The sequence below is a fragment of the Sabethes cyaneus genome, chromosome 3 (genome assembly GCF_943734655.1).
Source record: "Sabethes cyaneus chromosome 3, idSabCyanKW18_F2, whole genome shotgun sequence".
Taxonomy (NCBI): Eukaryota; Metazoa; Arthropoda; class Insecta; order Diptera; family Culicidae; genus Sabethes; species Sabethes cyaneus.
The window spans coordinates 250,471,962-250,487,908 of NC_071355.1; the positions used below are offsets into that span (position 1 = coordinate 250,471,962).

At 43.1% G+C, this 15,947-nt stretch overlaps 1 protein-coding gene across 1 annotated transcript; it reads left to right on the forward strand.

The window, feature by feature from the left end:
• The first annotated feature begins 2,231 nt into the window (after positions 1-2,231).
• Positions 2,232-13,649, forward strand: LOC128741069 (uncharacterized). The gene is made up of 2 exons (XM_053836645.1): positions 2,232-2,315; positions 8,670-13,649. Exons 1-2 carry the CDS (start codon positions 2,232-2,234, stop codon positions 13,647-13,649), a joined length of 5,064 nt encoding a protein of 1,687 aa, XP_053692620.1.
• The last annotated feature ends 2,298 nt before the right edge of the window (positions 13,650-15,947 follow it).

The following is a 15,947-nucleotide window of genomic DNA, read 5'->3' on the forward strand; positions in this document are numbered from 1 at the left end:
ACAAACATTATGGTATGAGATACAGAAGTGGTCATTTTTCGTAGACATTAGTAGAATACCTTCAATTCAATTTATTAAATTGATCTGTAAGAAAATCAAATCAGCAACCAGCCTGAGTAGACTTAAATTGAAGAACGTCTTGTCGCCGGATTCTTCAAAGCTGTACCTGCCTAGCCCAACAAATTGCAGCTTAAAACGCTATAGAGCAAACATAACATCAAATATAACGCCCGTAATTTAATAACAAACTCTAATTTAGTTGAGAACATCGACCGATCTATCGACGAAGCAGTAGTCCGTGATTCCGTCCGTCTTTGCGTGATTGTAACCGAAACAGAAGAAGAAGAAGAAGGTTATTCTTCTCGGTTTATTATATTGTACCTACCTGTACGAACATCAGTAGGCACTGACTTCTGACTATCATCATCATCGATGAACATTGTCTTACGAGCAGTGTACAGCATTTTCTTGCTTCCCACTTGATTGTATTACCACATATTACGCTTCCGTTAGGGGATAGTGGGGAGTTATTCAGTACACGAAACAAGCTCTTAAGAAATATTCGATTAATTGTTAACAATGTGACATTAAATGGAATGAAGCGATTTTTCATCTTAGTCGTTGGGCCGAAGCGCCTATTTTAATATATATTTTGCCATATTTGTTGGTAGGTTTGAGAGACTTTATCTATAATCGTTGATGAGTGATTAGGAACTGACAATGGTGGCACAAGATTAGAGCATTCGAAATAAGGACCCGTCTGTTGGGTGTTTAGTTAAGCTTTTTGAGATTCTTCGCCTGTGTGATATATACGAGCAGTTATGGACACTTCAGGTTTAAAATTATTAGACGAATGGTGAATATCAGAAACAATGGCAATTATTTGAATGTAAATTTGATCTAGTATTGAATACAAATCCACGAATAACGACAAAGCGTTCCAGCAAGGACGTGCTACTATGATACAACAACAATGGAGTCCAATTCATCCCAAAAGAGCTGAGTCCACCAAATTGTCCTTCGCTCTATCCAATAGTGAAGTAATATATAATATAATGTTTTTACCTTTGATTGATCTTTAAAAAGAGTTCGGATTGAAAGAATGGTTAAAAAATGGTTATAATTATTGTCAGAGCCTTGCTGAAGTTCAGGATAATTTTGGCACCCTTAAGAACTTGCACCTTTGGCGGGGGCCAATCTGACCAACCGCACGCTACGGCGCTGGTCCCAAATGATCAGATTTCAAACGGATCCGACTACAAATCAGAAAATAACCAGCCCGGTCACAGCTGCACTGATCATCGTCCTCTGGTCATAACAGAGTATCTTCACCCTCGTCGGTAGATCCAAAACCTGACCTGTCCGGTTCCTCTCAACAACCCACGAATTCAGTAGCTCATTAAACGGCCTCCAACTCCTGTTTAACCCAGCACCGCCTCGTTTTTGCAGATGATTTCAACAGATCTGGTTTCTACCAGCAAGTGTTCCTGTTAGACCTCAGTTGAGCAGCTCCAAGCTGTAATTTCCATCGTTAGCAGATATAAACCGTGAAGCCTTCTCCATAGTTAATTGGAACGCTTGCTCTCTGAAGAACAAGCATATCCAGCTGCTCAACTACTTTATCGTGAAGGAGGTTGACATAGCTGTTATCAAGGAAACCTATCTCGAGCAGAAGGTTAGCATCTGCTTTTCCGACTCCCGGCTTTTGATACTCGACGGAACTAGCGCTGTTAGTTGCTGTTGCTGTGAGGCGCAACGTAAAATGCCATCAACTGCCGAGCTTCAACCTGAAAGTTATCGACTGGGGTCGAGGTCAGCACGTCGATGGGTCCAATCAACATAACAGCTACTGCTTACTGTCCCAAAGAAACCAGCCCGGGACGGAACTGTCGCTTGTTTACGATTCGCCTTGGCCAAACTGACTTGGCGGTGCACGAAGTACATCACTGCCGGTGACCTCAATGCTCGACATGTAGTGCGGGACAACCGAAGTTTTCTACGCTGGCCACTACAGCATCTTGCCGCAGGACAATAGTCTCCACTCTCTTTTGGATACCTTTATAATGAACGTAACCATCTCCGCAGTACCAGGGGTCTCCGTAGAACTATCTTCCGAACATTAGCCTGTGGTGCTGAAACTTGCTGCCTCCACCGATACGGTAGACAGTCAGCCTCGACAAAACTACCATCGTGCCCAGTAGGCCAAGTTTCAACGTATCGTCAACGACAACATGCATTCCAAACAGCCTCTGGATACACTGAAGCTGAGCAACCAGGCGCTAGAATCCCTCCAGCGAGCGATTGCCGTCGTCCGGGTAAGTCCCAGCTGAGCACCTTTCTTCAAAAAAATCCCACTACCATACATCTGATGCGGTTGGGTATTGTAAACCGGCATCAACACCAGCGAACTGGTGACCGGCAGAAAAATCTATAACAAACAGTCTTTCTAGGGTTATTTAGGAGCAGATTCGAAAGTGAAGAAACAAGGACCTCCAAAAGAAGCTCAAACAAATTTCATCTCATTCAACACCATTCTGGTTCATGACTAAGGTCTTCAAGACGAGCCCAAGCTTATCCCTCCTCTTGTCTCGTCTGGGATGTCAGGCGAAGGGATTCTACTGATCACTCCAAGTGAAACAGGACAGAATATCGTCAGCCCACACGAGTATTCTATTGCCGATGGGGTCGCCGAGGTTGATCGATCAGATAGGAACAAAAAATCATCGCTGATGAGCTGATAAATAACACATTCACTATCAAGCTCAAGCACTTCGGACCAACGCTCATTTACTTTTGCAGCAAACCTGCTCACAAGGTGCTGGGAGCTTGGTCACTTCCCTTTAATGTGGAAATCCAATCCAAAGCCACAGATTTTTTCATTCGCAGATGAGAATAGTATCTTTCTAGAGGAACAGTTTCGGTTCTGCAAGGGAAGGCCCACCATCCATCAACTCCATCGAGTTACCAGCGTAATCCAGCGGAGCAGATCGGTAACCAAGATAGGACAGCAATGACGTTCTTGGATATCGAAGAGGTATTCGACAATGTGTGGTACCAGTGTATTCCAGGGCATCCTGGTATTGATAGCGTATTGGAGGATTTGCCTGGAATGTGTAATGTATGTTAGTGACATATTTTTGGGTAGTTGCCGGTAGCCACATAGAGTGAAAGTGCCGGGGTCGGTTGATAGCTTCCCGCATAAATGGGATGAGTAGTCATGTTTGTGTCGGATAGTGAATTGCAGGACATCACATTGGCGATCTTTTGGCCAAATTGAACCTTCGGCATGATTTTAGAGGTAAAATCTCCGGTAAGCAATATGGAACATACATATTTCGTAACGCTATATATTGGCTATATGGGGGCAATTCTGAATGTAAGGGGTGATTTGCTTCGGCTGACTTTTGTTTTGCGAAGCTGTTCTAACTATAAGGTTTTCTCGCGCAGGTTCGTGTTCAAGTTGAGCCTGCGTGAGGGCCATGGTCAATGTGTGTTAAGATTGAGCAGGGAAAAACCCAAGTCCAATTCGCGTTACAGTCGAACCGGTGAGAGGGCCAAGATTAACGTGTAATATGATTGAGTTGGGCACCGCCTACTTAGCTTCGAGGTACGATGCTGGTCTAACAAGCCAGTCGTCGCATGTTCGAATCTCGGTTAGACGGTGCTTGCTTGGTAGAGTCAGTAGGATCGTTACACTGGCCTCGTAATTTTCTTGTACTCTAAAACAGCCGGCTGCGAAGTCTGTTGATAAAGAAGGGTAATGTCTAATGACGGTTTAAGCCCACGACTTTGCTTTTTATGATTGAGTTGGGAAAAGCCCATAGGCAATACCTGTTTCGATTTGATGACACCCGAATATTGATGTATTGACGACCAGGAGACCAGACTGACGGCGGAAATATTCCATATCAAGGTTCTTGGCGACGATAAAACAGTCAACCTGCAGCGTGAGTGCGGCAATTTCAACACAGCATATGACGGACTAATACCGAAACTACGCAATATGCAGACTAAATATAATACAACCCACGGGGACTCAACCCGGCAAAATACTAACAAAACTACGTAATTAGTACGAGACGTTCACAGTGTTAAGACGTTCTTTTTGTAAGTGAAAATTATGACTGTAACTTTTCAAATTAGATCAATGTTTATCATATAAATTACTGCTAAACCTCGAAATATTTTGCTCGTAGTGACTATTTTTATAAAATTTGTAATTCTACTTCCGATAGGCGACCGAAGATGGCTGAAATTAACACAGTAGGCTGAAACGCGTAACGCAGAAAAGTACAATCGAGTTATTCCATCACCGAGAAAAATCAATAAAACCCTGAATTATTAACATTTGTTAGGGTTGAATCGAAAAAAGCACAAGACTATGTCTTAGGCCAATGTTTTGAAAACATTAAAAAGTTGGATAGGTAGAATATCATGACCATTGACCTCAGGAAGGTAAGGTTCATAGACGTACAATATCAATGACAAGATATGGTAGATATCAATGACAAGATATGGTAGATACTGGGACAATTATGCATGTCCTATCAAAGATTTTAGCTGTATTTTCTATTTTAGGTCGTCACATAACTAAAATGGGAGCGATTGCTCTACGGACTATTAACGAAATTAACGGATTAACGAAATTCAATATAAGAAACAAGAATAATTTGTAGACATTGTTGGTACAATGTAAAACATTTATAATGGACCTGGAATAATATCATATATTAAATTGTTCATTTTATGCAGGGGGCGGATGTGGCATCCTGGTATTTACAGCATAATAGAGGATTTGCCTGGAATGTGTAATGTGTGTTAATGACACATTATTTGGGTAATTGCCAGTAGCGTGTTACTAGCACAGAGTGTGCCGGAACCGGTTGACAGCTTCCCGCGTAAATAGGATGGGTAGTCGTGTTTGTGTCATTTGTGTTGTGTTTGTGATGAATCGAAAGACATCGCATCTCTGAATAGTGTCTGTTCGCAAACATTTAACATACTTGCAGGTGTGCCTCAAGGAAGTATCCTGGGGCCCATTCTGTATAACATATATGGGTCATTCCACGCGAAGTGTCCGAGCCTTGTGTAATCGACTTTCACGAATTTGAACCAAATTTCACCAGATTGTTCGTTTTCGGTCAGAAAGCAAAAATCGAAAATTTTGTGCCGATCGGACATTTCGTCGATCAATGGGAAAGGAAAATTTTTTAAGGAAAATACCCTTTTTTGTCAAAACCTCTTATTTTCTTTTGCTTATATCTCCAGAAGTATTGGGTTTAGAAAGACACTATTTACACATTTTTAAAGGAAATTACCCAAGGAATTCGAAAACATATTATTTTCAGGCACCACTGCCGCCAAGTATTTTTAAACTGAAGTTGAAATCTAAATTTTCATTTTTCTCTCAATGAAGACAATTTTATCGCAAAAATTCCAACTTCATATGTAGTATTTTGCAGATTTGTTTACATAAGAATCACTCATCGCCCCGAGGTATTTTTTGCCGATCCCGAGGTACAGCGTTTTAAATCAAGCAATACTCCATTTTTTATGTAAAACTATAAACAAAATAACTTTTTTTAAGCAGTGATTCTCTACGCAATGTAAAACTACTTTGTCATATCGAGAAAGCATCTATAAAATATGTAGCAAAGTTTTTCTTAACAGTGTTGCCAGCTTTTCAGTTTTTGGTTTGATTTATAGCACTAGATGAGAAAATATTACTTCAAAAAGGCGTAAAATATACGTTAGTTGTTTGATCAAAGTCATGTAAACTGTTTTTCAACTCGCTAATAAACATGAGCCCTTATCTTCCTTGTTTATTGCGTTTATTGTTGCTAGGAGACTAATATTCCCTTAATTAATGTAACTAATCGTGCGGGAAACTGAAAAGTTGGCAACACTGTGTCAGAAAAACCTTTTTATATACTGTATAAAAATGCTTTTCTGAAATGCCAAAGTATTTTTACATTGGGTAGAGAGTTACTGATTCAAAAAAAAGTTATTTTGCTCTTAGCTTTACATTAAAAATGGGGAATTACTTGCTTTAAAACGCTGCATCTCGGGATCGGCAAAGAATACCTCGGGACGATGAGTGATTCTTATGTAAACAAATCTGACGAACACGATGAAGTTGAAATTTTTGAGATAAAATTGTCTTCATTGAGAGAAAAATGTAAATTCAGTTTTCAAATTGAGTTTAAAAATGTTTTGCAGCACGGGTTCTCAAAAATAATATCTTTTTCGAATTCCTTGGATGATTTCCTTTGAAAATGTGAAAATAGTGTCTTTCTAAACTTAATATTTCCGGAGATATAAGCAAAAGAAAAAAGAGGTTTTGGCAAAATCGGGTATTTTCCTTAAAAATGGAGGCGCTCCCATTAGTCGAGGGAATGTTCGATCCGTACCAAATTTTGGATTTTTACTTTCTCACCGAAAATGAACAATCTGGAAAAATTTCGTTCAAATCCGTGAAGGTCGATTACACGTTTGATCTTTTTCTCGGTCATTTGGCGTGGAATGACCCATATACATTTGACATCACTACCCTCTTAGTGGTCCAATCAGGTCGATTACCTTGGTCTCACGCTAGGCAGGCAGCTGATATTCAGGTCCCATGTTAACAAAATTATCAACAAAGGTAGCATACTTATCCGCTCGATGGTATGCAGAACATTTAAACCGAGCCTAACGAACCAGCAGGTTGTCTACAAACAAATTATCTATCCAGCGATAGAGCCACGAGACGTCTGATCGGGACGTACTAAGACACACAGGCTGAGGCTTCAGCGCGTCCAAAGATCATCCCGCCCTGGATACCCTGGAGATTAATTTTGATGCATACAAGCTAAGATACATAGAGACGCGTTCCCACTCAGTACAGAAAATAATTCAACTTTTGAATGCATTAGACTGGGGCATTGGTTTTAAGTAAATTTTAAGTCAAATAAAAAAGAAAAAATTAAAAAGTAGTTGGAAGTTTTCGATAATTCAAGTCTTTTTAATTTCAATGAAGTAAGAAATCTCGGTACAGTTATGAAAAATTTTGGTCAATTTTGAGTCGTATAACTGATTTGTAGTGGTTTTAAAATTGGTTCGCAAGACTCCAACAAAAAGGAAAAACCGATCCAAACATCCCCAACTTCGGCAACTCTCCCTTACAATATTTAATAACCTGATTCACTCGCAATCGCAATCTCGTGCCACACATGGTGGAACAGCAAGCCATGCCATTTTTCGAAAAGAAAATCTTTCGTTTCGAAAAGTCGGTCGTCTCAGTGGATGGAGTTGGAGAACAGCAGCCAAGCAAAGGTGACTGAGATTAGCGATGTTATCGGTTTCCGTCTTTGTGCGATGGCCTTTGTGTCGCGTCGCTTCGTCAGCTCGCGCGTTATCGTTTCTATCGGCGCGACAACGCGACGGGATGGGTGGGCTTCACACAAAGCCAGCCATGATTTGATCATGGATAGATTGAGTTTTCTGTAATCTTCGACGGCTTTGAGTTGGCTTGCTCCTTTTTCGGTGATGGTACTTTATGTCAAAAAGTTAATAAATCTTTTTCAAAATTTCCTACATATTATTGTTTAATTAAGAAAATCCAACTAACCAAACCAAACCAAACCAAAATTTATCATCTACCAAGAAACCAGACAATGAATCAAAAGTAAATTGAAACTTGGCACCCATTTTTCTTTTAATATCCCTCCTCCAACCGTAGTAGGTCAGCAAACTATTTCGAAGCCTGACCTGGATCATTCCACCAACAACCACATTGAAGATGGCTTTGGTTTTCGGTAGCAGCAGGAGTAGTAATAAATATACCGAGAGCAGAGCCGTTGCCCGAAGCAATCGGAAAGATTGGAAAACTTTTCGTCTCAATTTGTTTCTAGCTAGCTCATCGACGGACGGCCGGCCGGTAGGATTCTCTCGGGTTGTCACCGGAGTGTCAACCCCTCGGATCGAACACACCGAACGCACTCCAGTAGCAACAGCCCTGATCGAGCGAAAGTGGGCTGTATCGAATGCAAGTGACGGTAGGAGAATCGTAAACAAAGGAAAAAAGAAGATTGATCTTTACAACGTGAGACGCGAAATAAAAGTCTGATTAAAATTTCTTTAAAATATCATTAAAAGTCAAAAGTTAATAGTTAAAAGTTTATAGTTTAAAGTTAGTAGATAAAATATTGTTACGGTGGCAAAAAACTTACTTTCTAACAGTGAATCTAAGGTAAAGATAAAAACTATAGGAAATTTGTGCTTAAAATTACTGTAAAATTGCTTATACTTAGGATCGTATGTCTACTTATGCCTATGATTAGTACGGAAGAAAGAATAGCTTGCTGATCTAAGTCTATGGTAAGGAAATCTATTCTAAAACGAGTTTAATGCCTAAAGATAAATTTAAATTAAAGGTAAAGCGTATTAACAGTGGGCTCGTACGTCAGCGAATAGAGAGGAAAAAGGACACTAAACGTAAGCAGACCTAGTTAACCTAAAAATTATCAAAAAACTATCTAAAATTTATGTACTACACAGGAATTTAAAACGCTCGTTAAGCTTCGTACGAATAAACGACGTTGCAAATTTGGAAAGGCCAAATCACCCTCTTTGTTACCGTGTTCCGCAAGTAACAAAATTTTTAAATTCGCAAGCGCGTCTCCCTTCAGGCAGTTTCTCAACTCGCTGCTCGCCAGGTCGTCGCAAAGGATTTACCCATGTTTACAGGTCATCCTGAGGAGTGGCCAATGTTTTTTTCCACCTTCGAAAGCACAACGCGTATGTGCGGGTATACGGACGACGAGAACATGCTTCGTTTGAGAAACTGCCTGAAGGGAGACGCGCTTGCTACAGTGCGTAGTTTTCTGCTACATCCGTCAACAGTGCGTAGGGCGATAGATGCACTTAAGCTGCGATTTGGACAGCCGCAGTTCATTATACAGTCATTGAAGGACAAAGTCTTAGCTATGCCACCACTTAGAGCCGACTCGATGAATAAGTTGATCGATTTTGCGCTGGCAGTGCAGAATCTTGCTGTTACGATCGACGCATGCGGGAGGAAGGAATACCTGCGAGACGTTTCGTTACTGGGCGACATAGTTGGGAAGCTTCCCGCTTCGATGAAGCTAGAATGGGCGAGACACACCAGGTGTTTGCGGAGGGTTAATCTGGTGGCCTTCAGTGAGTGGATCTATGCCATAGCGGAAGATGCCTGCCTAGTTTCTGAGCCGCGTAGACAACAGGAGCCTGACCAGAACCAGGAGCCCCGCAAGAAGTCGAAGGCCTTTGTAAACACACACGCTGAGCAGTCTTCTAGCAAAGGGCAAGCATCGAGCGTATCTACGACGACTGGAGCCAGGAAAGCAAACCAAAACAGCTGCATTGCTTGCAAAGGAGCTTGCGTGTCACTCGCGAAATGTAAACGCTTCTTGGAACTCTCTTACGATGGACGGTGGGCGACAATACGCGAGGCAAGAGCGTGTCGCAAGTGCCTGAAACAGCACAAAGGTGGATGCGAATCGAGGGATTGTAAGGTAAATGGCTGCACCTTCAAGCACCATCCCTTATTGCATAAGGAACTGAGCGTCAACCCATTGCACGACGAACAAGCTTGCAATGCACACATGTCTGGGTCGAGTACAACCCTATTCCGTTACGTGCCCATTGTAGCGTATGGGAACGGAGTAATGATGCACTGCTACGCCTTCCTGGATGATGGATCCTCTCTGACGCTGATGGACCAGGAACTGGCAGATGAATTAAACCTTACGGGAGAGCCCCGGCCACTGTGCCTCAAGTGGACTGGAGGCACGCACCGTTCAGAACCTGAATCCCGTAGTGTTAATATAGACGTCTCTGGGCTAAAGGGAAAGCGGTTTCATCTCGAGGATGTCCGCACTGTTAAAGAACTGCAGTTACCGCCTCAAACACTAGACGTGAAACAGCTACAAGCTGAAAACCGCTACTTAGAAGGTGTTCCGGTTGAACCCTATTGTAATGTTCGACCACGTATCCTAATCGGAGTAAGGCACGCAAGCGCGACGCTCGTGAGGAAAAGCCGGGAAGGAAAACCGGGTCAACCAATCGCAATTAAAACCAACCTGGGTTGGACGATCTACGGTGGCTTTCCGACGGACAAGCCAATGAATATGGTACACTATACGTGCCACGTTTGCAGCTGTGAGCACGGGGAGAAGGAAAATGACGACGGATTCGTAGAACGCGCTATGAAAGAGTATTTCTCTCTTGAGAATTTGGGTGTAACGCCGCGTTCTAGGCAGCTCCGTTCTAAGGATGATGAGCGGGCCATAGAGCTTCTACACGAGTTGACCGATCATGCAAATGGGAGGTTTGAAACAGGTTTGCTGTGGCGTTATAACGACGTGCGGATGCCGGATAGTAAGCCCATGGCTTTAAAACGGTTTCATAGCCTTGAACGGCGGATGGAAAAAAGCCCGGAGCTCGCACGGATGCTGAAGGAGAAGTTTGCGGATTACGTAGCGAAGGACTACGCTCGCAAACTGACCGAAGAGGAGCTGATGGAGGACCACGAACGTGTCTGGTATTTACCAGTCTTCCCAGTTACCAACCCTAATAAACCCGGAAAATTGAGACTCGTCTGGGACGCAGCCGCAAAAACGAATGGAGTTTCGCTGAATTCCTGTCTCCTCGCTGGGCCTGATCTGCTCACGCCGCTGGTTACCGTCCTCTACAAGTTTCGCGAGTTCCGTTTCGCAATATGTGGTGACATTCGCGAAATGTTTCACCAAGTTGGCATACGTAGCGAGGATCAGCACAGTCAACGGTTCTTGTGGCGGGATACCGAGAAGAGCGAACCCAATGTTTACGTCATGCAGGTGATGACATTTGGAGCATGCTGTTCTCCAGCGAGCGCGCAGTTCATAAAGAACAAAAACGCCGAAAGGTTCAGCAAACAGCACCCGGCAGCTACTAAGGCAATCGTACATTGTACTTACGTCGACGACATGTTGTGCAGTACAGAAACAGAGCAGGATGCGATCGAGTTAGCAAAAGCAGTCTGGTACGTGCACAACCAAGGTGGGTTCGAAATTCGAAATTGGATGTCCAACTCCGTCGCCGTTCTGTCGGCACTTTGCAGTAACTCGGGAGAGGAGAAAAGCCTTGATCTATCGTCTGATCTAGCAACAGAGAAGGTACTGGGCATGTGGTGGTGCACCAAAACAGATTGCTTCACCTACAAGATCAACTGGGATAGACTGGGAAGAGACCTACTGGAGGGTGCCCGCTGTCCTACGAAGCGAGAAGTGCTCCGCATCATGATGACCATCTACGATCCATTAGGTTTGATTGCCCACTATCTCATGTATCTCAAAGTACTGATGCAGGAGATCTGGCGAACGGGTGCAGGTTGGGATGACAACGTCGATCAACAATGCTACGAAAAGTGGCAAACGTGGCTGAAATTCCTTCCAGAGATCGAACACTTGAAGATCCCACGCTGCTACAGACTTCAAACGAGGATTACATCCCAGATGGAGGTACAGTTGCATACCTTCGTAGATGCAAGCGAAAATGGTATGGCGGCGGTAGTATATCTTCGGTTCGTAGAAAACGGTGCGGTCGAATGTTCACTCGTGGCAGCGAAGAGCCGTGTAGCACCCCTCAAATATTTAACCATTCCTCGATTGGAGCTTGAAGCAGCACGCATTGGTGCTAGACTATCCGTTTCTGTTCTTCAAGGATTATCCATAGAGATCTCAAAGCGTTTCTATTGGTCAGACTCCAGAAATGTTCTCTCCTGGATACGGGCTGATCACCGCAAGTACAGCGCATTCGTGGCAGCAAGGGTCAGCGATATTCTGGACCTGACAAACGTTATCGAATGGAGGTGGGTTCCAACGAGGTGGAATGTCGCGGACGAGGGTACGAAATGGCACTGTCGTCCATCGCTAACGGGTAACAGCAGGTGGTTCAAGGGACCTGAATTTCTTTGGCAAGGAGAAGAGGAGTGGCCGGTAATACCAGGTAAAATAGCAGAACCTACAGAGGAGCTGCGTGCACATGTCAACGTGCACATTGAAACGACAAGCGAGGCAATACCTGCGACTAACTTCTGTACTTGGAGGAGATTAGTTCGAGCGACCGTATACGTATTCCGGTTTATTAAAAACGCACGCCCGAAGAAGTTCGCCAAGATCAGTGGATGCCTCACTAGTGACGAAATCCGCCAGGCAGAAGAATTTCATCTTCGCATCGCGCAGCAGGATAAGTACTCAGAAGAATTGTCAATCTTACGCAGGAAGGACAACACAACCTTTCCTAAACGAAGTCCGCTTTACAAACTGAGTCCGTATCTCGACGAACGTCAACTGCTTCGTATGCACGGTAGAACGGGAATGTGTAAATTTTTAACTCCAGATACTGCCAACCCAATCATCCTTCCACGTGACCACCCGATTACGCTCCTCATCGTAGAAAGCTATCATCAAAAGTTTCACCATCAAAACCACGAGTCGGTGATTAACGAGGTTCGTCAAAGGTACTGCATCAGCCGACTGCGCAGAGTATACACCAAGGTCAGATCCGACTGTCAACGCTGTAAGTTGCGAGAAGCCCGTCCGCGACCCCCCGCGATGGCAAATCTCCCGGTATGTAGGCTTGCAGCGTTCGTTCGTCCTTTCACGCACACCGGTATTGATTATTTTGGTCCCATGGAAGTGGCTATAGGGAGACGGGTTGAGAAACGATGGGGGGTTCTTCTGACTTGCCTTACGATCCGTGCGGTTTACATAGATATAGCTAGCTCACTGTCAACAAGCTCATGCGTAATGGCGATACGCAACTTCATGGTGCGACGAGGCACACCGGCTGTTTTCTACAGCGACAGAGGAACCAACTTCGTTGGCTCCGAGCGAGAATTGAAGCAGGCATTGCTGGCCCTAGATCAGCACGAGATGGCGCAGGAGCTCGTGTCTTCGACTACTACCTGGCGTTTCAATCCACCGGCGTCTCCCCATATGGGAGGAAGTTGGGAACGGCTTATTCAATCTGTCAAACGTACCTTGTCAGAGTTTCGGTTGTCGCGTCGACCGACAGAGGAAGAGTTGAGGAACGCGTTGATTGAGGTTGAAGGCATTCTAAATGCAAGACCGCTGACTCACGTGCCCATAGAGGATGAGGCAGCCCCCGTCCTAACGCCTAATCACTGGTTGCTGGGATCGTCTGACGGTTTCAAACCCTGGACCGAGTTGGACGATGATTCAACTTTCTTGAGTCGTGGCTGGCATCTCTCTCAGCAAATGGCCAACTACTTCTGGAAGAGGTGGGTGCGAGAGTATCTGCCGGAAATCACCCGGCGATCCAAGTGGCATGAGAAGGTTCCGCCAATTAGGAGGAACGATATCGTGCTGATAGTGGATCCAGGTCTACCAAGGAACTGCTGGCCGAAAGGGCGCGTCATTGGAACGATAAACCGAGACGGACAAGTACGCACGGTTACAATCCAAACTTCGAAAGGCGTGTACGAGAGACCAGCGGTTAAGGTTGCGGTGCTTGATGTCAGAGGAAAGCAGGAGTTAGCAGACTCAGAGGCGGAGTCAGCAAACTGGGGGGGAGTGTCACCGGAGTGTCAACCCCTCGGATCGAACACACCGAACGCACTCCAGTAGCAACAGCCCTGATCGAGCGAAAGTGGGCTGTATCGAATGCAAGTGACGGTAGGAGAATCGTAAACAAAGGAAAAAAGAAGATTGATCTTTACAACGTGAGACGCGAAATAAAAGTCTGATTAAAATTTCTTTAAAATATCATTAAAAGTCAAAAGTTAATAGTTAAAAGTTTATAGTTTAAAGTTAGTAGATAAAATATTGTTACGGTGGCAAAAAACTTACTTTCTAACAGTGAATCTAAGGTAAAGATAAAAACTATAGGAAATTTGTGCTTAAAATTACTGTAAAATTGCTTATACTTAGGATCGTATGTCTACTTATGCCTATGATTAGTACGGAAGAAAGAATAGCTTGCTGATCTAAGTCTATGGTAAGGAAATCTATTCTAAAACGAGTTTAATGCCTAAAGATAAATTTAAATTAAAGGTAAAGCGTATTAACAGTGGGCTCGTACGTCAGCGAATAGAGAGGAAAAAGGACACTAAACGTAAGCAGACCTAGTTAACCTAAAAATTATCAAAAAACTATCTAAAATTTATGTACTACACAGGAATTTAAAACGCTCGTTAAGCTTCGTACGAATAAACGACGTTGCAAATTTGGAAAGGCCAAATCACCCTCTTTGTTACCGTGTTCCGCAAGTAACACGGGTCGTTGTGTCGCCAGTCGACTACCGGTTTTTTTTCTGAGCTGAAGGCTGAGCTCGGTCAATACGGTCTACCGAACACCGACCGTAGTAGGCTATCGAATCGAAACACTAAACACGTGCAAAGAGGGCTGCTTGCTGAGGGGGCGGGGGAACTCTTCCGCATAAGTGGGTGTGAAGCGATGAAAAAGTATGCAGTATTGAACACCACCGATGATGCTGAAGGCAAAGTTTTATGAGTTTTTGTCACTTGCTGAAGTTTGTCCTTGCATGTGTGATGGAACTTTGTTGTGTTTCGTCGTATCGAGAGCTTCATGCCATGGTTCTGACAGTTTCTAAACGGTTTGCTATGATACGATGGTTGGAAAAAGTGGAAGTTCGTTGCCACTGAGATTTACATAAGTTGGTTTTTGTCTGGTATGATTAAATATCTAATGTGACTTTTTGAGAAAATTATTCCAAGAGTCTAAGTTCAAATTCATACGACTTGAAACTGAGAGTGTGTTTACGAACGGTTTTTTTAACGTTTTTAGGACTTCCCCTGCAAAGAAAATTTCACCACTTTCCACGCATGCTGAGTTCATTGCCAACTGAGTTCTAGTAACAGTGAGCACCAAGTGCACTCAATAATGGATTCACTGGCTTGTACCTACTATAGTTGCAGTTATGGCACACTTCGATTTGACCGGTGTTTATCGGTACGAACGATGAGCTTTACCACATTGAGCAGATTTTCCAATTTGTTTGTCTAAGGCCTGTTTAAATATTTAAATTGATTAACATTGAACATGGATATATTCCTAGAAAATTGGTTTGATTTTATGTCGGTTGGTTTTTGAAATTAAAATATTTTACGCTGCAGAAACGTTTTAATGATAATGAAAGAAAATATAATTTGATATGGCAAACATTAATTAAGCGTGTCCTACTTTCGACACTAGCGAGAGAGCAGTTTTGTAAGCCTTGAGTGAGCAAATGGTACTGTTAAGGCAATAAAACACCCTAACGGAGGAAATGTGCACGCATGGATGAACGTTTTTATGTTTATTTTTATGACAATTAAAACGAGAAACAGAAATTTATGGCGTTCCATACTTTTTTATGCTCGATGGATGCAACTTGTACTTCATAATTTACACATTGAAGCGGTCAAGCTTTAAAGGCAGTAATAAATCTATACGGGATTTTCAATTAACTTTCCTGGAAAGTTAACAGACATTTATTACAAATTCATATTTATTGCAGCTCTGTAGAAAAAAAAACGCATATGTTTTCAATTTTGATAAAACCTACATACTTGATGAACAAATAAATAAGTGACAAATTTCTCATAGCAATACTGTATCAAATTACACTGTGCTATGCCAGGGGGCATGTCTGCAGTTATTTCCTCATCCGCCTCTTTTATGTAAGAGAAGAATAAACCTAATTCGTTACAATTAACCGAAGTTCACAATGCCCTTTGTGCCACTTTTTGTTCGCGGGGCTTTCATAGGGCAAAGTAGGCGGCGGCAGACATTGGCGCCAGTGGCTGGCAGCTTTTTTTCTGCTCAGTGTTTTTGTTTCATCCGGAAAAAGCAACAAAAAAAAACGAAGAAAAAAAAGATGCTACTGGCCACTTGCTGTGATCCCACCCAGGACTGTCGGGGGAG